Source organism: Bos javanicus, chromosome 29 (genome assembly GCF_032452875.1).
Source record: "Bos javanicus breed banteng chromosome 29, ARS-OSU_banteng_1.0, whole genome shotgun sequence".
In the NCBI taxonomy this organism is placed as follows: Eukaryota; Metazoa; Chordata; class Mammalia; order Artiodactyla; family Bovidae; genus Bos; species Bos javanicus.
This window is the reverse complement of record NC_083896.1, coordinates 43,723,593-43,744,994: the sequence shown is the minus strand read 5'-3', so window position 1 is coordinate 43,744,994 and position 21,402 is coordinate 43,723,593. Positions and strand designations below refer to the sequence as shown.

Sequence of the window (21,402 nt, the reverse complement as noted above, 5' to 3'; positions counted from 1 at the left end):
ACTTACAGGTTTGCAACAAGAACAATCGTTTATTTCCTTACCATTTTGCAATTTGGTCAAGGCCTTGCATGAGCCTCACACGTGGTGCAGTTCTGAGGGGTCATTCTAGGAAATCGGGAGAGGCTGGGAGTACCTGGGAGTGTTCCATCAAGAAAGTGGACAGGACAGGACTTCCCTGATGGTGCAGTGGCACGATTCCAGGCTTCCAGTGCATTCTATCATGGCTGTGTGCTGAGTCACTTCAGTCGAGTCCAGTTCTTTGCGACTCTATGGACCATAGCCCGCCAGACTCCTCTGTCCGTGGGATTCTCCAGGCAAGTATACTGGAGTGGGTTGCCACACCCTCCTCCAAGGGATCTTCCTGGCCCTGGGACAGAACCTGTGCTTCTTACATCTCCTGCATTGACAGGTGGGTTCTTTACCAGTAGTGTTGCCTGGGGAGCCCAGCATCCCCTGCATGGATATATAATGTAACGGCTCCCTGTTGACGGATGTGTGGGTTGTTTCTCAATTTTCTCTATTACAAACCCTACTTTAATGATGTCTGTGTGAGGCTAGGTTCCTAGAACTGGAATTCCTGGGTCATTGGCATCTGACTTTTCTGATTCATTGAAATGTTCAAAATCATTTTATAAATTATTATACAAGTACTAATAAACAGGGTAAAACACAGTAATCTCCCCTCACAACACCCCACCCCCATTCTCTTTTCTCTAGAGATGTCCATTGTTTAACATGTACCCTTCTTTAATAGATGCATATAATACATATGTATATAAATATATACACATAGCTTATTTGTGTTTACGTAAATGAGATCATGTTTATGTTTTTCTAAAAGTTACTGTTTTAAAACAATCATTTCTTAATTTATTTTGGGCTGTGCTGGGTCTTCATTGCTACACATGGTTTTCTCTAGCTGTGGCGAACGGGGGCTACTCTCCGGCTGAGGTGTGCCAGCTTCTCACTGAGCTGGCCTCTCTTATTGCAGAGCATGGGCTCTAAGGCTCAAGGGCTCCCACAGGTGTGGCCCCTGGGCTCAGGAGTTGCGGCTCCCAGGCTCTATCTAGTGCCCAGGCTCAGTAGTTGTGGCATAGGGTCGTAGTTCCTGCATTGGCAGGCAGATCCTTTACCACTGAGCCACCAGAGAAGCCCTAAAGGTTACTTTTTTAACTTCATAGAATGTCTTAGAAATTTTTCTGTACCAGGATACACAGATTTGCCTCATTCTTGTTACTTAAATATTTCAGGTTACAAAAAGAGAGAAATGTAGGCACACACACATACCCCCCGACCCAGCGCAGGAAAAGAAACACCATAAACACAGCTGAGTATCTCTGTAGGACCATGTTCTTATGTTGCCCCACTTCCGTCCTAAATTTGGTGCAGTTCTTTATACTTTCACTAGTAAGTAAATCTCTATCCATAAACAAAATGTAAGAAAGGGTGTCATATTCTGTGTGTTCTTCTGTAACTCGTTATTTTGATCAACACTTTTTAGAGATTTCTCCATGTTGAATTTGTTGTTCTGCTGCTAAGTCATGTCCAGCTCTTTGTCACCCCATGGACTGCAGCACACCAGGCTCCTCTGTCCTCCACTGTCTCCCAGAGTTGCTCAGATTCGTGCCCATTGAGTTGGTGATGTTATCTAACCATCTCATCCTCTGCCAACCCCTTCTCCTTTTGCCTTCAATCTTTCCCAGCATCAGGGTCTTTTCCAATGAGTCAGCTCTTCCCATTAGGTGGCCAAAGATTCGGAGCTTCAGCTTCAGGATCAGTGCTTCCAATAGACATTCAGGATTGACTTCCTTTAGAATTGACTGGTTTGATCTTTTTGCAGTCCAAGGGACTCTCAAAAGTTTCTCCAGCACCACAATTCAAAAGAATCAATTCTTCAGTGCTCAGCCTTCTGTACAGACCAGCTCTCAGATCCAGACATGACTACTGGAAGAACTATAGCTTTGACTGTACAGACCTTTGTCTGCAAAGTGATGTCTCTGTTTTTCAAAATGCTGTCTAGGTTTGTCTTAGCTTTCCTTCCAAGGAGCAAGCATCTTTTCATTTCATGGCTGCGGTCACCATCTGCAGTGATTTTGGAGCAGAGTCCAAGAAGATAAAATCTTTCACTGCTTCCACTTTTTCCCCTTCTATTTGCCATGAAGTGGTGGGACTGAATGCCATGATCTTAATTTTCTGATCGTTGAGTTTTAAGCCAGCTTTTTTCACTCTCCTCTTTAACCCTCATCAAGAGGCTCTTTAGTTCCTCTTCGCTTTCTGCCATTAGAATGGTATCTTCTGCATATCTGAAGTTGTTGACATTGCTCCTAGCAATCTTGATTCCAGCTTGTGATTCATCCAGCCCAGCATTTCAAATGTTGTACTCTGCACAGAAGTTAAATAAGCAGGATGACAATATACAGCCTTGTCATATTCCTTTCCCAATTTTAAACAGTTGTTCCACGTAAGGTTCTAACTGTTGATTCCTAACCCACATACAGGTTTCTCAGGAGACAGGTAAGGAGGTCTGGGACTTCCATCTCTTTAAATTTTTTCCACAGTTTGTTGTGAACACAGTCAAAGGCTTTAGTCAATGAAGCAGAAATAGACGTTTCTCTGGAACTCCCTTGCTTTCTCCTTGATCCAATGAATGTTGGCAACTTGATCTCTGTTTCCTCTGCCTCTTTGAAACCCAGCTTGTACATCTGGAAGTTCTCAGTTCATGTACTTCTGAAGCCTAGCTTGAGGATTTTGAGCCCCTCGCTAGCATGTGAAGTGAGAACAGTTGTAAGGGAGTGTTCTTTGGCACCACTCTTCTTTGGGATTGGAATGAAAATTGACCTTTTCCAGTCCTGTGGTCACTGCTGAGTTTTTCCTCTGTTCATTTTCAGTATACAAAATTCCATCACATGATTAAATTACAACTTACTTATGCATTCTCTTCTAAGAATGCCTACTTGGATGTCTCCTCTACTTATGAAGAGCCACAGTGAATGTTCTCTGTATGTGTCCTTTCTGTACACATGGGAGACTTTCTCCCATGTGAGTGAAAGTGCTATGTTGAAGGGCAGATGTGTGTTTAAATCTACCAGATATTGCCAAACCACTCTGCTTTACCTTCTTCCACCAGAGTTACTTTGCTTTACGTTCTTTTTGGCCATGCGTCTCGGCATGTGGGATTTTGGTTCCCACCAGGATGGAACTTGTGCCCCCAGTGGTGGAAATGTGGAGGCTTAAACACTGGATCTCTAGGGACAGGGATGTTAAGACTTTTACTTTTTGTCAACACTCTGAATAAAAAATTATATCTCATTTTTATTTGCACATTCATTTCCCTAATGATTGGTGAGGTTGAGTACCTTTTCAAGTTTTGTGGATTAACTGGTTTTATTACACAGTCCAGGAATCAATACAGCATTTCATCTAACAATTAGAAAGGCACTCCAACCATTTTTCTTTCGGGTTTTCTTGTTGGTTTGGAAGAGTGCTCTTCATATTCTGGACACGGATCCTTAGTCTTCTCCCAATCTGTCATGTATTGTTCCCTGTACTTATGGAATCTTTTAATTTTTTTAAATGGCATAACTTTATTGAGGCTTATCTGACATATGTCATCTGCCCACTTCAAGTGCACAGTTCAACAGATTTTTAGTAAATTTATCAAGTTGTACAACCATCATCATAAATCAGTTTCAGGACATTTCCATCACCTCAGTATGATTCTTCACGTCAACTGTTAACCCTATTTATGGAATCTTTAGTGCATAGAAATTTTATGTTTGAATGAAGTCAAATTTATCCATATTAGTTTTCCTTTATAGTTTGTGCTTTTTGGCTCTTTTTGAAGAAATCCTTGACTACCTCATATTTCCCCATATTTTCTTCTGAAAGTTTAAAATTTTTGCTTTTTAACGTTTAAGTGAATCAATTTTCCTAGAACTGATTTTTGTATACAGTGTGAAATAGAAATCCAGTTATTTCCCACATGGATTAATCAGTTGTGTCTGGAGGAGAAATGGAGACAGTTAATACTGAGTCATCTTAGAAATATTTATTGGTCTATTCATGTTCTGTATTCTGTGTTGGGTCAATTTTACACACCTTTTCTTTTCTAGGAAATTATTCCTTTCACCTGAGTTTTCAAATGTATTGCCATAAAATTACACCTACTATATTCTTATTATTTTTAAATCTTTGCTGTGTTTATTCATTATATTGTTTATTTTTACCTTCACTTTATGTTCTTAATCAGCCTTGCCAGAGTTTTGCCTATTAGCTTATTCAAAGAGCCAGCTTTGTACTTTATTAATCTTCTCCCTTTTATTGACATCATAGAAGTATTGAGTGTTCTGCTTCACAGATATGGTATATCTCTCCATTTATTTAGATATTTAATTTCTCTTGGCAATATTTTGCACTTTTCAGTGTACAAGTCTTGCATATTTTTACACCTCCTGATCTGGGAAGTTCATCTTTCAGTGTCATATCTTTTTGCCTTTTCACACTGTTCATGGGGTTCTCAAGGCAAGAATACTGAAGTGGTTTGCCATTCCCTTCTCCAGTGGACCACATTTTTGTCAGAACTCTCCACCATGACCCATCCATCTTGAGTGGCCCTACACGGCATGGCTCATAGTTTCACTGAGTTAGACAAGGCTGTGGTCCATGTGATCGGTTTGATTAGTTTTCTGTGATTGTGGTTTTCTGTCTGTCCTCTGATGGATAAGGATAAGAGGCTTATGGAAGTTCCTGATGGGAGAGACTGACTGTGGGGGAACTGGGTCTTGTTCTGATCGGGGGACCATGCTCAGTAAATCTTTAATCCAATTTTCTGTTGATGGGTGGGGCTGTGCTCCCTCCCTATCATTTGATGTCACCACCCTAATGGCAGAAAGTGAAGAGGAACTAAAGAGCCTCTTGATGAAGGTGAAAGAGGAGAGTGGAAAAGCTGGCTTAAAACTCAACATTCAGAAGACTAAGATCATGGCATCTGGTCCCATTACTTCATGGCAAATCAATGGGGAAACAATGGAAACAGTGACAGACTTTATTTTCTTGGGCTCCAAAATCACTGCAGATGGAGACTGCAGCCATGGAATTAAAAGACGCTTACTCCTTGGAAGAAAAGTTATGACCAACCAAGACAGTGTATTAAAAAGCAGAGACATTACTTTGCTGACAAAGGTCCGTCTAGTCAGAGCTATGGTTTTTCCAGTAGTCATGTGTGGATGTGAGAGTTGGACCATAAAGAAAGCTGAGTGCCGAAGAATTCATGCTTTTGAACTGTGGTGTTGGAGAGTCCCTTGGACTGCAAGGAGATCCAACCAGTCCATCCTAAAGGAAATCAGTCCTGAACATTCATTAGAAGGACTGATGCTGAAGCTGAAACTCCAATATTTTGGCCACCTGATGCAAAGAACTGACTCATTGGAAAAGATCCTGATGCTGGGAAAGATTAAAGGCAGGAGGAGAAAGGGACGATAGAGGATGAGATATTTGGATGGCATCACCGATTCGATAGACATGAGTTTGAGCAGGCTCCAGGAGTTGGTGATGGACAGGGATGGTGATGAGCTGCAGCCTGGCATGCTGCAGTCCATGGGGTTGCAAAGAATCAGACACAACTGAGACTGAACTGAGCTGAAGTAGTATTTTTAAGTTTTTAATTTTCAATTGTTTACTACTAATATTTAGAAATGTAGTTTCTCTTGGATCCTGACCTTCCATCCTACACCTGCTGAACTCACTTAGTTCTAGTGGCTTTCCTGCGGATTCCTTGGTAATGATTTAGTCACTCAGTCATATCCAACTCTGTGCCTTCATGGACTATATAGCACACCAGGTTCCTCTGAGATTTCCCAAGCAAAATTAGTGGGGTGGATTGCCATTTCCTTCTCCAGGGGATCTTCCTGATCCAGGGACTGAACCTGGGTCTCCTGCATTGCAGGTGGATTCTTTACCAACTGAGCCACCAGGGAAGCACTTAGTAGTATTATTTAGACAATAAAAACAGTTTTATTTCTTCTTTTACAATCTGTAATTTTTCCCCTTTCCTTAGTCTCCTGGCCAGGACCTCCAGCACAATGTTGAGTAGAAGTGGGAAAAACAGACATCCTTGCCTTGCTCATCTTCAGTTCAGTTCAGTTCAGTTGCTCAGTCGTGTCCGACTCTTTGAGACCCCACGAATCACAGCACTCCAGGCCTCCCTGTCCATCACCAACTCCCAGAGTTCACTCAAACTCATGTCCATTGAGTCAGTGATGCCATCCAGCCATTTCATCCTCTGTCGTCCCCTTCTCCTCCTGCCCCTAATCCCTCCCAGCATCAGGGTCTTTTCCAATGAGTCAACTCTTTGCATCAGGTGGCCAAAATATTGGAGTTTCAGCTTCAGCATCAGTCCTTCCAATGAACACCCAGGACTGATCTCCTTTAGGATGGACTGGTTGGATCTCTTTGCAGTCCAAGGGACTCTCAAGAGTCTTCTCCAACACCACAGTTCAAAAGCATCAATTCTTCAGCGCTCAGCTTTCTTTATGGTCCAACTCTCACATCCATACATGACCACTGGAAAAACCATGGCCTTGACTAGATGGACCTTTGTTGGCAAAATAATATCTCTGCTTTTCAATATGTTATCTAGGGTGGTCATAACTTTTCTTCCAAGGAGTAAGCATCTTTTAATTTCATGGCTGTAATCACCATCTGCAGTGATTTTGGAGCCAAAAATATAAAGTCTGACACTGTTTCCACTGTTTCCCCATCTATTTGCCATGAAGTGATGGGACCAGATGCCATGATCTTCGTTTTCTGAATGTTGAGCTTTAAACCAACTTTTTCACTTTCCTCTTTCACTTTCATCAAGAGGCTTTTTAGTTCCTCTTCACTTTCTGCCATAAGGGTGGTGTCATCTGCATATCTGAGGTTATTGATATTTCTCCCGGCAATCTTGATTCCAGCTTGTGCTTCTTCCAGCCCAGTGTTTCTCATGATGTACTCTGCATAGAAGTTAAATAAGCAGGGTGACAATATACAGCCTTGATGTATTCCTTTTCCTATTTGGAACCAGTCTGTTGTTCTATGTCCAGTTCTAACTGTTGTTTCCTGACCTGCATATAGGTTTCTCAAGAGGCAGGTCAGGTAGTCTGGTATTCCCATCTCTTTCAGAATTTTCCACAATTTATTGTGATCCACACAGTCAAAGGCTTTGGCATAGTCAATAAGGCAGAAATAGATGTTTTTCTGGAACTCTCTTGCTTTTTCCATGATCCAGCGGATGTTGGCAATTTGATCTCTGGTTTCTCTGACTTTTCTAAAACCAGCGTGAACATCTGGAAGTTCACGGTTCATGTACAGCTGAGGCCTGGCTTGGAGAATTTTGAGCATTACTTTACTAGCGTGTGAGATGAGTGCAAGTGTGCGGTAGTTTGAGCATTCTTTGGCATTGCCTATCTTTGGGATTGGAATGAAAACTGACCTTTTCCAGTCCTGTGGCCACTGCTGAGTTTTCCAAATTTGTTGGCATATAGAGTGCAACACTTTCACAGCATCATCTTTCAGGATTTGAAAGAGCTCAACTGGAATTCCATCACCTCCACTAGCTTTGTTTGTAGTGATGCTTTCTAAGGCCCACTTGACTTCACATTCCAGGGTGTCTGGCTCTAGGTGAGTGATCACACCATAGTTATTATCTGGGTCATGAAGCTCTTTTTTGTACAGGTCTTCTGTGTATTCTTGCCACCTCTTCTTAATATCTTCTGCTTCTGTTAGGTCCATACCATTTCTGTCCTTTATTGAGCCCATTTTCCAAGGATTTCTCTTGATTGAAATTTAATTCTATTGTGGTCATAGAAATACTTTATATGACTTGAATTCTTTTAAAGGTATTGAGTCTTGTCTACTATCCCACAATAAATCCATCTCCCTAGAGCAGAAAGTGGCACCCCACTCCAGTATCCTTGCCTGGAAAATCCCATGGACAGAGGAGCCTGGCAGGCTACAGTCCATAGGGACAAAGACTAACACAAACGAGCAACTTAGCATACACACGCTATCAGTCTAGGTAAATGTTCTGTTTTCATTTAAGAAAAACATGTATGCTTTAACAGAACATATAAAGTGTTTTGTAAATGTTAATCAGGACAAGTTATTGATATTATTGCTCAAGTCTACTATGTCCTTGCTGATTTTCTGCCTACTTATTGTTCTGTCAATGAATGAGAAACGATTATTAAACCCTTTGACCATTATTATGGATTTGCCTATTTCTCTCAGCAGTTCAACCAGGGAAGTCTCATCAGTCGTGATACTGTTTGCTTGGAAATCTACTTCTGTTTAGTGTGGGACAAAAAGACTCAGGCCTCCACCCTTAAGCTCAGCGCCTCTAAAAATGAGAGTCAAGTTCATTGCCAATGTCAGCCCAGGGTGCTGAATGCCATTATACCGGAAGCACAAGACATCATGGGAACACACAGAAGGGGACCCCATCCAACTCAAGGAGTTAAGCAATGTTTACTGTGTTGGTAACTGAGGAGAAAGACATTCCTTGGAGAAGGAAAGGACTTTGTGGACAACATTTAAATGAAAGAAAGAGGAAGAGGGCAGATACATAACTGGGGGGAACACAGAGGCATGTGGGGTCACAGAAGCTCAAGGAGAAGACTTATAAGAATCAGAGAAATGGGGATGTCCCTGGCGGTCCAGTGATTAAGACTGGACACTTCTACTGCAGGGTGCACGGATCCCATCCCTGGAGGATCAAAGATCCCTCATGCTAATCGGTGTAGAAGGAAAGAAGGAGAGCGAGGTTGAGTCACGACAGAACTGAAAGCTGCCCATTGGATACAGTCATTAGAAAGTCATAGATGGTCTTATAGGGGAGCCAGCTCAGTGACAGGCTACAAGTTAAACTGGTCAGGCAAACTCAGGTTAACAAGTGGTGATAAAGGTGACTGAGGCTAACAGTACGGGAATTGAGTTTGACAGACCCGGTGTCCATCCCAGGACTTGCTAAATCTCTATACCTCAATTTTCAACATATAAAATGAGAATGTATAAAATAAGAACACATAAAATGGAATGCAGGAGACATAGGAGACGCGGTTAGAACCCTGGGTCGGGAAGATCCCCTGGAAAAGGGCGTGGCAACCCACTCCAGTATTCTTGCCTGGAGAATCCCCTGGATAGAGGAGCCTGGCGGGCTACAGCCCATAGGTCGCAAAGAGTCGGACACATCTGAAGCAACTGAGCACACGGTACAAAACGAGACTAGCACCACTAGCTTATCAACTTTAGTGGTTGATGATTAAACGCGATGACGGCGGAATACGCAACGCACGGTGGGCGCATTAACTCTATTCTGTCAATGAGCAGACGAGGTTGGGTGATGACAGCCAAGATCTGGCGAGCTGTGGCTACGGCGGCCCGACAGAACGATCTAAGAACAGCAACGCAGTAGGCTTGGGGAGGGGTGAAGGCACGCTACGGTGAAGTCACTCCCTTTGCAAAGAACACTCCCATCGCAAGGTGAACCGGAATGAAAGGTCTATCTTCTACTCAGTCCCAGGTACACCTCCCTTTCGCGGCGCAGCAAACGTTCCCCTGGGGCAGACTCAGAACACCCGCCCAAGGACTGCGCCCTCTCTACTCGCTACCCTTCTGGGTTTGGAGCTAGCCCTAGGCAACGCTACCTTCCGCCCCTAGCAACGGCTCAACTGCTTTCCTCTTCCTATAGGCCAGCAGTTTTCGTTTCTTTTTCTGATTGGTCCGCGTAACTCTATTTTGAGCAATCAGTAGCAGCCACGGGGATCTAACACACTCCCACCCAATCTGGGGGTGATCTAGGAGGGAACACGTTTTTCTTTCCTGCATCCAGTTCTCTGAGAAAGCGCCTAACTTATCAAACTGTTATAAGTCCCCTTGGAATGAGTCTCTAAGACATTCTGTTTATTTCTCTTAGGCCCGTAATATCTTTCCCTTGCCTACGCAGCCCCTCCGAATGGTACGGCCCGCACGACTTCCCTCCCGCCCTCCTCGCCCGCTGGCAGCTTTGAGAGCCCGAGTCCTCGGCTAAGTTAAGTCCACTCAGCGGCGGAGACGCTACCATCTGTGCTTAGTAAATGGGGAGACTCTAATCTTCTCCGGGTGCCCCTCTGCCGCTCAGACCACCTCTCGCCTCTCTCATCTGTTGCGCGAACAGTAGGCGCGAACCCCACACGGGTGGTGGCACTGCCGTTCCCGGTGCCACCGGCAGCGCGGGCACGGGAACGGGGCGCGTGGTACGACCCACGCCCCGCCCCGCCCCGCCGGAAGTGAGGTGTCTCACCCTCCAAGTTCCGGCTCGCAGGGGGTGGGGAGTGTTGTTAACCGGAGCCGCCTCCGCAGTCGCGGGCATTGAGCGGGCTCGCGGTGCTGGGCTCCTGGTGAGTGGGCCGGGGTCGGGCCGGGGTTGTGGTTGGAGTCGGGACCTGGGCGTTCCCCTTCGAGGCCTCCGGGGTTGATGCGCCCCCTCAGCCCCGCCGCCCGCTGTCGGCCTGTCAGCTGGCGGTAGACTGGCGCCCGCGCGGCCGCTGTCCCGGAGGCCCGGCCCCGCCTGCGACGCTCGCAGCTCCCGGCGCTTACAGGTGCGCGGCGGTGGGGGCGACCCGGCTCCCTATCCGTCCCGCTCCTGCATCCTGACGGTCGGCCGTTTCTCCGGTGCCCCGAGTTGACAATGCCCCAGGGGGTGGGGGGCGCCAGGGTTCCAGGCTGACGTACCCCGCCCCGCTTCCGCGGGGCGCGCGTCAGGGCTGCCCACCCTGACCGAGCTGTCACTGGCGCTGCCCCTGCCCGGCTGCGCCCCCCAGCGCCTTGCCTTCTCCCAGACCAGGCGGCCTGTTCCCGCTTCTGGAGGTTTCTGCATCCCACCCCATCAAAGTCACTTTTAGGGGCAAAGGGAGCAGGTCCCTCCTCCGACTTTGCCGCCTTTCCTCATTCTTCCCTAGAGGCGGCGGTCTGGCAGGCAGCGTGGAAAGAGCCCTAGATTTGAAACAGGACTAACCCAGGCTCCAGGCCTTGCGTCAGTGTGATCACTTAAGCCCTTTGAGTCTTAGCCTTCTAATTTGTAAGATAGAGAAGCATATGTTATTCTTGACGCCATGATGGTGAGGATGAAGTGAGGTTTTCTTTCCTTTCTCCTGTTTATTAACACTGCGTCTCAGGCACGGTGCTAAGCTTGCACGGTATGGGCATCAACAATTCTTTATTTTCCCCTTGCAGGTCCTCAGGCCAGGGCAATGTTCCGAACTGCCGTGATGATGGCGGCCAGCCTGGCGCTGACCGGGGCCGTAGTGGCTCATGCCTACTACCTCAAGCACCAGTTCTACCCCACGGTGGTGTACCTGACCAAGTCCAGTCCCAGCATGGCAGTGAGTTCAGGGCTCAGGGAGGGAGGAACTCCCTGGGAGGCAAGGAGGAGTCTGCTTCAGACAGGGGTGGGGCTAAAGGTCAGGTAGGTAGGACAAAAGTGAAGTAGCTGCCAGACCTAATTTGGAACCAGTTGTGATGGGGATGTGGAGAGGTTCTTGAATGATGAGCCCCGGACAGAACAAGGCAGAAAGTGACCTCAAAACACAGCCTGTCTTCACTCCTAGGTCCTGTATATCCAGGCCTTTGTCCTTGTCTTCCTCTTGGGCAAGGTGATGGGCAAGGTGTTTTTCGGACAGCTGAGGGCAGCAGAGATGGAGGTAAGATGTTCATGGCTCCGAAGGTGAGGGGCAGGGAGCTGGGCAAACAGAATGTCTGAGTTCCATATCCTTCCTTGTTCAACCTCCAGCACCTTCTGGAACGTTCCTGGTATGCTGTCACTGAGACTTGTCTGGCCTTCACCGTCTTTCGGGACGACTTCAGCCCCCGCTTTGTTGCTCTCTTTACTCTCCTTCTCTTCCTCAAGTGTTTTCACTGGCTGGCTGAGGACCGTGTGGACTTTGTGAGTTGGGTCAGGGGATTCTCTGGAGCAGAATGGCTGGAGGGCAGACTCATGGAGTGAGGGCTGGGTTGGGGGTGTGGGGTGAGCCCCAGACTTCCTGACAGGCCCCCTTTCTGCTCTGCCTCAGATGGAACGCAGCCCCAATATCTCCTGGCTCTTTCACTGCCGCATTGTCTGTGAGTGAGATCCACGGGAGTGGAGAGGAGGGAGCTGGAGGGAGAAGAGGCACCATGAAGGACTGGAACATGAAAAGTCATTAACCATGGAGCATGCCATAGAGCATAGGCTGCCCACTCCACCCACAGCTGTACAGGAAAGATAATTTAGGAAGTTAATTTGCATCATCTCTGCCCTGTTCCACTCCAGGGCTTCTCAACTGCCTGGCCCCTTATTAGCTCTTTGCCTCCTCACCTGGAGCTTGGGCCACCCTTAGGCAGAACCAGAAATCCCAGCGGGCTGGGTTTGGTGGAGTGTGCCCACCTGACTAGATGGCTGGGGCCATGGTGGGCTTGAGGGTGGGAGCTGTCTTGGAGCAGAAAGTGGCTGTCAGGCCCTGGGCTGACCCCACCAACCTCCCATTATGTCCCATTACCAACAGCCCTTATGTTCCTCCTGGGTATCCTGGACTTCCTCTTCGTCAGCCATGCCTATCACAGCATCCTGACCCGAGGGGCCTCTGTGCAGCTGGTGTTTGGCTTTGAGGTAAAACTGGCTTGGGAGGTTGGGAGGACAAGCCTGAGGTGGCACTGCACGTGCCTTGAATCACTTCACAGACCTTTACTGAGCACCTGCTCTGTGGCCAGCCCGTGTGGCCACCAAGGAGCAGCTGTCAGTCAGTCCCAGCCCTGCCCACTACACACTCCTAGAAGAGTGGGCAAAGCCTAGAAAGGCATGTGTGGAGGAGCCCTGACCTGTTGCTCAGGGAAGGCTTCCTGGAAGTTGATGCCAGAGGAGTTGGCTGTTAATGGACAGGAGGAATTAGCTGGATGGACAGCTGGGGAGGCGTGTCTGGTGATAATGGTTCATCTTTGTTGAGTGCTTTCTGTATGCCGGGCCCTGTGCTGAGCACGACCTGCATCTGTTTTAATCAGCAAAGCAACACTGTTACACAGGAGCAGTTAATTCTGTCATTGACAGACATGCAGACTGAAGTTCAGAGTGGTCTAGTGAGTTGCTGAAAGTCACGTCAGCTAGTGAGTGGAGAAGCGAGGAGGACCCTGGTGGCATCCAGGCCCATGCTTGTACTGTGGCACTCTGCTGCGCACAGGCCTGGGGATAGCAGAGTTGGGCTGGAGCAAGGGGGCTGCATTCTTATGTTCCCTGCCCCTCCTACCCCCCAGTATGCCATCCTGATGACCATGGTGCTCACCATCTTCATCAAGTATGTGCTACACTCCGTGGACCTCCAGAGCGAAAATCCGTGGGACAACAAGGCTGTGTACATGCTCTACACCGAGCTGTTCACAGGTGAGGAGCCTGGACCTTCCCAACCTGTACCGGTGTCCCCAGCCCTGCCTACCAAGTCCTGTGACCTGCCACTCTCTGTCCCCCTGACGCCCAGGCTTCATCAAGGTCCTGCTGTACATGGCTTTCATGACCATCATGATCAAGGTGCATACGTTCCCTCTCTTCGCCATCCGGCCGATGTACCTGGCCATGAGGTGAGTCTAGCTGGCCCTGCCACACCGTCGACCCCTCCCCGTCTCCCTCCTCTACTGAAACTGTCCTTTCAGGCAGTTCAAGAAAGCTGTGACTGACGCCATCATGTCTCGCCGAGCTATCCGCAACATGAACACACTGTAAGTGGGCCTGTCCCAGCTGTTCGCCCAAGCTCTGCCCCAGGTGCCCTGCCTCCAGCTCTGGTCTTGACGTGCCCTTGGCCTGTTCTGACCAGGTATCCAGACGCCACTCCAGAGGAACTGCAGGCGATGGACAATGTCTGCATTATCTGCCGAGAAGAGATGGTGACTGGTGCCAAGAGACTGCCCTGCAACCACATTTTCCATACCAGGTGGGAGAGGCCCAGAGGAGCCTGGGCATCAGGGGTGGCTCTGGGAGGCAGAACCCCAGGGACCTGCCAACCACTGCCTGGTCTTGACCCCCAGCTGCCTGCGCTCCTGGTTCCAGCGGCAGCAGACCTGCCCCACCTGCCGTATGGACGTCCTTCGGGCATCGTTGCCGACCCAGTCACCGCCGCCCCCTGAGCCTGCAGATCAGGGGCCACCACCTGCCCCCCACGCCCCACCACTCCTGCCCCAGCCCCCCAACTGTGAGTGGCCCCTTCATCTGGCCATCCAACACTGTTGGGTACTTGCCCTGGACTGGGAATGGGAAATCTTGAGGTGAAAGAGTCCCTGCCCTCTAGACGGGGTGGGGGGGCCTCAAGGGCTGGTCACAGGAAGAGACATAGATGATTGCCGTCACAAGTGATCTGTGCTGAGCTCAGAGAGGGCCTGTGGGGACAGAGGACATCCAGACCCCCTGCCTGCATCCTGGATCTGTCTCAGTTTGGACCTTTTCTCACCACCGGTCTTCTCTCTGCAGTCCCCCAGGGCCTCCTGCCTCCCTTCCCTCCAGGCATGTTCCCGCTGTGGCCCCCCATGGGCCCCTTCCCGCCTGTCCCACCTCCCCCCGGCTCAGGAGAGGCTGTGGCCCCTCCGTCCACCAGTGCAGGTGAGCCCTTTGGAACCACATCAGCCAGGGGATGGAAGCAAGGGAAGCAGAGGCCCGTCGACACTTGCTGACTTCCTGTTCTTGCTCTTCAGCTGCCCTTTCTCGGCCCAATGGAGCAGCCACAACCACAGCCGCTACTGCCGCCTCTGCCTCAGCACCTGGCCCTGCCTCCTCCCCGGAGGCCAGCCCTGCCCCCGGCTTCCCCTTCCCCCCTCCCTGGATGGGCATGCCGCTGCCTCCGCCCTTTGGTAAGTGGGGCCTCTCCAGGGGTGGTTTGGGGAGGTGGGGGGTGTCAGGCCCAGGCTGAGCCTCTCTCTCTCTCCCTTCAGCCTTCCCCCCCATGCCTGTGCCTCCTGCAGGCTTTGCTGGGCTGACCCCAGAGGAGCTGCGGGCTCTGGAAGGCCATGAGCGACAGCACCTGGAGGCCCGGCTACAGAGCCTGCGCAACATCCACACGCTGCTGGATGCCGCCATGCTACAGATCAACCAGTACCTCACCGTGCTCGCCTCCCTGGGGTACGTCTACACCTGGGGCCAGGGCGGGCAGCGGGGGTGTGGAGCTGCCGAGAGCAGGCCCCCAGCGATGGTTTTTGGCCCTTTTCTCCTGCCACCCGTTGATTCGTGCATCCTACCTGTAGGCACACCCAAAGTGTCAGGGTTCTCAGTGTCTTTTTATCCTGCCCCTGCACAAGGCCTGTCTGGATCTGCGGAGGAGTGGGGTTTATCAAAGAGCTGACCTGAATCTTGTCCCTTTATACTTTCCTAAAGTCAGATTACTCATAATTCCTGGTACTTCAGTTTTATCATGTACACCCTCTTGACACAGGGTGGCACTTTGGGAATCACGGCCCTTGATCTGAGACAGCAGATAAAGTCACCTGGAGCTAGCCTGGCCCAAGTTCAAGTCCCAATCCTATCACTCACTCACTTTGTGACCTTCGTTACCTTATTTGAATAGAGGTGTTCTAATTCCTATTCGCAGGGAACGTGTACAAAGTGCTTGGTACCCAGCAATGTCAGTACAGACTTGGAGGGGAGCTTGAGTCTGAGACTCGTGTGCTTTGTGGGTTACTCAGTGGACTGTCTTAGTTGGTCTGGAAGGTGCCTGGCACCTCAGATGGGGACTCAGCAGTGTAACTGAACGCGGCCCGCAGTCCCTGCCTGTACATGGTTTACGGTCTGTGGTACAGAATTTCAAGGAGTCACGCAACACGTGTTCACTGGCGTCCACTGGTGACGTCGGTGCTGGCCTTCACCCTGCAAGGTGCACCGAGTGCAGAGTCTGTCCAGTCAGGCCAGGATGCCACGCCCTCCTCTCATCCCTTCTCTTCCTAGGCCCCCCCGGCCTGCCACCGCAGCTAACCCCACTGAGGAGACTGCCCCTAGCGCTGTTGCTGCCACCTCTTCCACCAGCATCCCCAGCTCTGAGGCCACCACCCCATCCCCGGGAGCCTCCCCACCAGCCCCTGAACCCGAGAAGCCTTCAGGTAGTTGCGGTCAGCCCCCAGGGAATGGGCCAGAGGCCTTGTCTGGGTTCCACTCCTGGACCTCTCTGTCCCCAGCTCCTGAGTCAGCGGGCACCGAGGAGGTGCCTGAAGATGGGGAGCCTGATGCAGCGGAGCTGCGCCGCCGCCGCCTACAAAAGCTGGAGTCCCCTGTTGCCCACTGACAACGCCCCAGTCTTGACCTGCCCCCTCTCGAGCAGCCCTCGCTGGGACACGTCCTGCCACCAAGTGCCAGCTCCCTCCCTCCCTGCACCAGGGAGCAGTAAGCCCAGCTCTGAGGCGGAGGAGGTGGCACCCTAGACCAAGTGCAAAGCGGCTGGAGGCCCCAGCTGACCCCAGCCCTTGCAGTCCCCTGGCAGCCATGGGGATTTGGGGTCACTTCCAGGCTTCTTCTCCAACCTTTCAGCCCTGTATTCTGCTGGGCCCATCAAGACAGAAAGGTGCAGCATCTGAGACGCCCTCTGACCCCCCAGTGCCCTTCTGGGAGAAGGGGCAGCCCCTCTGAGTCCCGCTTGTGCGTGGAGTCACGCTGCAGTGCCGAACAGTATTAGCTCCCGTTCCCGAGTGTGGACTCAAGGGGCTGGAGGCAGGCCAGGAACTTGCTCCTGGGCCCGCCCACCAAGACTGGTACCTAACCTCTTTTCCTACCTAAACTCTCCGGAAGCTCTTTGCGGTGGTCTGCTGTGCCCTTTGTGCCCTGTGGCACTTCCATGTCTTACTGGCAACCACACAACTCAGGGAAAGGAGTATCTGGGGGTGGAGGGGCAGGCGACAGCACCGAGGGGCCCTGCTCTGCCCCTCCCCCCCGGGCCCTTTTCTCCCTGTAGTTTAAGGTGAGACTCTGGTCTCACCCAGCAGGCACCGGGCAGCCTCACTCTAGGCTGAGAGCTCGTGTGTCTGATTCTGAACCACTGCAAGCCTCAGAACCTACGGAAAGGCCACTTCTTAACTTGCAGAATTTTTCTTGAGTTTAGAAGAATGGGAGTTATTTCCTTGCTGTCTTCTGGCTTACATTTTGAATTGGAATGCCTGACCCCCAGGAAAGGGAAGCAGGAGTGCTGAGTTCCTCATCTTTCCAGTTTAGAAAAGGCTCTGGGCCAGGTAGGGCCCACAGGAGCCAAGGCCTTGCCTGCCCCTGTCTTTTTCCCCTTGGTTTTATGTTACAAGAGTTGCTGGAGACAGTTTCAGATGATTATTTAATTTGTAAATATTGTACAAATTTTAATAGCTTAAATTGTATATACAGCCAAATAAAAACTTGCATTAATGACTGGTGGAACTGGTGTGATAGGATTGGTGTGCCACACTCCCTTTTTCTAAACTCAGGTTGTAGACTTAAGAGTGGCCTGGAATCTGCGGGTTTATTTATACAAAGCAGTACTGTCCCTGGGCAGTGTTGAATTATTAAGGTCTTCGGAAAATAAACCCATTTTACATATGAAAAAACTGAACCCCAGAGAGGGTAACTACCTTGCCTGAGGTCAGAGCAAGTAGGGGAGCCATGCTTTGAACCTTGTCTTGAGGCAGCCTGATGCTGAGGTGGGGGTGGATCTCAGGTCTCCTGCCTTTAGGACTCCCAAGGTGAGGCAAGTGTGAAGGTTCCTTGGCTGGGGCAGGATAGGACGATAGGGACAAAAGGTCAGTATCTTCCTGCCTCAGTATTGTCCAGCCTTGATACCAGGTCAGCAACCTGGGAGGGATGGCCGTGGGCTGCGCCAGGAACTCTCAGGCCAGCTAATCACTTAGATTCCTGGAGCTAGAAACCCAGTCAGGTCCAACTCTAATACAGAATGAGATGGAGGCCACTTTTTACCTCTCCATGGGTAAAAAGAATGAGCCCAGGGTCTGACGTGCATGGCACTTGGAAATGAAGACCTCCAGGATCTGTGTCTAAGTCATCCTGGGTTCTCTAGCCTCTACCAAGCCAGATCTGACCTAGAAGAAGGGCTCAAGGATTTTTTGCAGCAGTGAAGGTCTGTGGGCCAAGGAAGAAATGTGCCCAATGGGTGTGCCCTGGGCTACCCTCCGGTCAACCAGGCTGGGCTATTGCTTTCGAGAGAGGGGCAGTTAACAACCTCTAAAGCTTGAGTAGCTCAAGTCAAGGAGCTCCAATGAAGGGAGAGCAGGATCACGCCAAAGTGGGGCAGGGAGGCAATTAACACTCCCCTCAAGCTTGGCTGTTTCTGGTGTGTCTCCAATGTTAGACAGCCCTCCCCCAGTGCTGGCGCCCATACCGAGTCCCATTTCCTCCTTTATGCATGCAAGGCCTGCTCCAAAAGCCCTCAGCCCTGGTCTCTGTACCCCCTCTTTCCTTGTTGCTCCAACAGCCTCCCTCCTCCTAGGATCCCCAGGACTGCAGTCTGAGGGGCACACTATCACGGAGGCTGCTCAGCTGGGCATCAGAAGCCCTTCTCCAGGAGCCAGGCTTTGAGCTGCTGATCAAAGTAGCCCTTGATCCGAAGGGTACCGGTCACCTCATTGACCTGGGTGATAGGTGTCTTCCCCAGCAGTGGGCTCAGAAAATCTTCCACATCCTTCTGCAGGGCCTAGGGGAAGATGACGGATCAGGCCTGGTCAGGAGACCCTTCCCTCCAGAGGCTCCTGTCCCTTCAGCCCTGAAAGGTCAGAATTGGACCCTGACCTACCCACCCACTTACCCAAATGTCCCCCTCCACCTTCCGGATCACAGTCATCTGACGGTTTCCATGCGTGATGTCCCTGTAGACTGGGATGTTGTGCATCCGAGAGCGCCGCACAAAGTAGGGCAGGTTGGGTGGGGGGTCTGTGACAGAGAGGGACAGGGATAAGTCAAATGTCCTCAGACTTCCTCTCACCTCGCCTTTCTCCCCCATGTGTAGAGGGTCAGTGAACACAAGGGCAAAGCCACCTCCAGGCTTCAGATCAGGAGACCCGCTCTTTCCGTAAGTTTGGTGCCAGGACCAGCTTGTTCACGCTGGTACCTCAAGGCCCAGCACAGGCCCAGCACCAGCAGGTGCTGAAGAAGAAATGAAGTCGGGGCTATGCCTCCCTGGATCTTTGGGTCCCCCTCTGGAGCCAATCGTTGCCCTTCTCCACTAGGTCAGGGAGGCTAAATTCAATCTGGCACAAAGGGATGGCCATTTACAAGAACTGAATACCTAGCACAGACCAAGCTCTGCACAGTCCACTTTAATGTGCTGAGCAGATGATCTCTATTTTGCTGAAACTAAGGTTGGGAGAAGCTAAGCAACTAGATAATACTGGAAATGCACGGCAAAACCAAACCTGGACACAGAGCTGCCCAACTCCCAAGCCATGTCTCAATTATGGCCGGGGTGGAAGTTTTTGGATCATCTCTCTATGCTTCATTTTTCCCACATGAGAAGACCTCACCCCAATAGTGTGAATGGATGGGTCCTACTAAAACAGGTATCCAATCCCCAGCTCTTCGTTGAACCTAAGATGCTAGCTCTAAGTGATCTCAATGTAACCCTCTGGGGAGTTGAGAGCCTGGGCCAGGGCAGAGAGACCACTAGGGAGGGAGATGTTTCCCTGCAGCCTTCAAGCTATCCCCATCACCCAGCTCACCTCTAGGGGGCTGCCAACCACAAGGAGTGGGATAATGTTCGTGCTTTGGGGGCTTTGGGATGCTGGTGGGGGGTAACAGGCGCTCCACAAAACGGTATTCATCCACAGACTCCAGGAAGCGGGGGTAATCAGGAGTCCCCTGGGTCTGGCTCTGAGACAAAAAAAAAAAAAATCCATCAGCTGGCAGAACTTCAGTTAAGTAGAAAAAGGAAACATTACAGGCAAAAAGAATAGCATAAATAAAAGGCTGGAGTTTAACTAGTATAAGTAAAAGGCCGCTCACTGCGCTGCCACCCCTTTCCTGGGGTCAGGAGGTAGGAAAGCACCAGACTTGAGTTTGCCAGGCTGCAGGGTACAAGTCTGAGGGTACAGGGTTACCCTCAGGGTACAAGGCTGAGGATATGATGGTTAGCACCATGGACTCAATAGACAAACTCCGGGAGATAGTGAAGGACGGGCACAGCAAAGCCTGGTGTGCGCTGCAGTCCACGGGGGACACGACTTAGTGACTGAACAACAAAGGGTACCAGTCAGGAACTCAGAAGGGCCTGCCTCTCAGGATTTTTGTGGGACTCAAATGAGAAGTGTGTGTATACCTCTGGAAAGACGAGTAACCCTAGGTCTGACCAATCCGGCATTTTTCAATATTTTAGTTTCCTCTGAAGATTCTACTGAAATATTCTACCTCTGGGTTAGGGACTGGGTTAGCAATCGTGATAATTTCCCACTCACTCTCATCTGAAGTGACCTTCCCTCACCTGGAACATTTCACGCTCAAATTCATATGGACATAACCAAGCACTAAGTGCTTATGGGTACTGTTTTCACTTAATTCTTTTAATTCGACATGTTAGGGGTTTTACTACCTCCTTTGTACATCCAAGACAGATAAAGACATTAGCAAACAATATACCTAAGGTCACATTACAGTCTGTCCTTCCATACTTCTCCCAACAGAAAGCCCAGGTTCCCAGGGTTACAATGAGAATGAAAAGATGAAGCGGCCTATATATCTTGAGTCTTAGGTTCCCAAAAGCGTCGCCAATGATGTGGGGCCAATCCTCACCCTTTGGAACGGCTTCTTCAAAAAAAAAAAAAAAAAAGGAGGCAGCCAAAAAAAGAAAAAACTAGAGAGCGAGTTGTGCTGATTAACTCAAGTTGTCCTGTTAATTAACTCAAGTTGTCCTCCAATCATATTTCAATTCTGTTAATTAACTCAAGTTGTCCTCCAATCATATTTCACCTGTTAATTTAATTAACTCAAGTTGTCCTCCAATCATATTTCAATCCTGTTAATTTAATTAACTCAAGTTGTCCTCCGATCATATTTCAAGCCCCACGTTCGGAAACGCTCTCCAGGCCCTGCAACCTTCTCTGTCAATCTTGTATCTGAGCTCCAGAAAAGTGCCCCCTAGGGAAGGCGCAGTTTTTAGATTATAAGGCACACAGTGAGCCTCACACCTAGCCCTCTGCCCCCAGCTCCAGGATCAGCTCTCTCACCAGTCGCCGTAATCCGCAGCCCGGCGGGACACCGGTTCTCCAGCCCCGCAGCACAAACCAAAACGTAGCCGCCGCCATCTTGAACTGTCCCCCAACCAGCTTTCTGCGCGCGCAATCAGCCTGGTCCCGCCCCTTTCTGTTCGCCCCGCCCAGGACCGAGAAGGCGCCTGCGCAATCATAAAGAGGCGGAGCCAGAAC

General features: G+C 49.9%; 3 protein-coding genes across 6 annotated transcripts in view; 1 reads left to right on the top strand and 2 right to left on the bottom strand.

The window, feature by feature from the left end:
- SPDYC (speedy/RINGO cell cycle regulator family member C) overlaps positions 1-11,251 on the bottom strand; it is a 50,099-nt gene extending 38,848 nt beyond the window's left edge. For 2 of the 3 annotated variants that reach the window (XM_061406918.1, XM_061406923.1), the window contains exon 1: positions 10,319-10,396. The gene's annotated coding sequence lies outside the window, so the exon portion shown is untranslated. Of the gene's footprint in view, positions 1-10,318; positions 10,397-10,614 lie in introns of those variants that run through there. The other variant, XM_061406919.1, reaches the window with a different exon arrangement.
- Positions 11,252-11,267: 16 nt separating this feature from the next.
- On the top strand, positions 11,268-17,407 carry SYVN1 (synoviolin 1). The gene is made up of 15 exons (XM_061406897.1): positions 11,268-11,399; positions 11,625-11,717; positions 11,807-11,959; positions 12,087-12,135; positions 12,558-12,661; positions 13,300-13,426; positions 13,521-13,620; positions 13,693-13,758; positions 13,854-13,970; positions 14,065-14,228; positions 14,504-14,632; positions 14,725-14,880; positions 14,962-15,148; positions 15,968-16,119; positions 16,195-17,407. Exons 1-15 carry the CDS (start codon positions 11,268-11,270, stop codon positions 16,299-16,301), a joined length of 1,836 nt encoding a protein of 611 aa, XP_061262881.1. The 3' UTR covers positions 16,302-17,407.
- MRPL49 (mitochondrial ribosomal protein L49) lies at positions 17,315-21,340 on the bottom strand. Of its 2 annotated transcripts, none has more exons than XM_061406925.1 (4): positions 21,205-21,340; positions 19,705-19,849; positions 18,795-18,919; positions 17,315-18,683 (listed from the first exon to the last, which is right to left on the bottom strand). In XM_061406925.1, the coding sequence occupies exons 1-4, from the start codon at positions 21,280-21,282 to the stop codon at positions 18,537-18,539; spliced, it is 495 nt and encodes a 164-aa protein (XP_061262909.1). In that variant the 5' UTR covers positions 21,283-21,340; the 3' UTR covers positions 17,315-18,536. The 2 variants fall into 2 exon arrangements, with proteins under 2 accessions (XP_061262909.1, XP_061262908.1); XM_061406924.1 differs by having other exon boundaries at positions 19,705-19,855; positions 21,205-21,324.
- Positions 21,341-21,402: the final 62 nt, after the last annotated feature.

Bases quoted from the DNA above. Each gene is read 5' to 3' on its own strand.
- MRPL49 (XM_061406924.1), bottom strand. From the start codon at position 21,282: ATGGCGGCGGCTACGTTTTGGTTTGTGCTGCGGGGCTGGAGAACCGGT. The intron at 19,856-21,204 runs GTGAGAGAGCTG...TTTTTGTCTCAG, and splicing joins GCTGCGGATTACGGCGACTG to AGCCAGACCCAGGGGACTCC. The intron at 18,920-19,704 runs GTGAGCTGGGTG...TCTCTGTCACAG, and splicing joins TGGTTGGCAGCCCCCTAGAG to ACCCCCCACCCAACCTGCCC.
- SYVN1 (XM_061406897.1), top strand. From the start codon at position 11,268: ATGTTCCGAACTGCCGTGATGATGGCGGCCAGCCTGGCGCTGACCGGG. The intron at 13,621-13,692 runs GTGAGTCTAGCT...CTGTCCTTTCAG, and splicing joins CCGATGTACCTGGCCATGAG to GCAGTTCAAGAAAGCTGTGA. The intron at 13,971-14,064 runs GTGGGAGAGGCC...CTTGACCCCCAG, and splicing joins AACCACATTTTCCATACCAG to CTGCCTGCGCTCCTGGTTCC.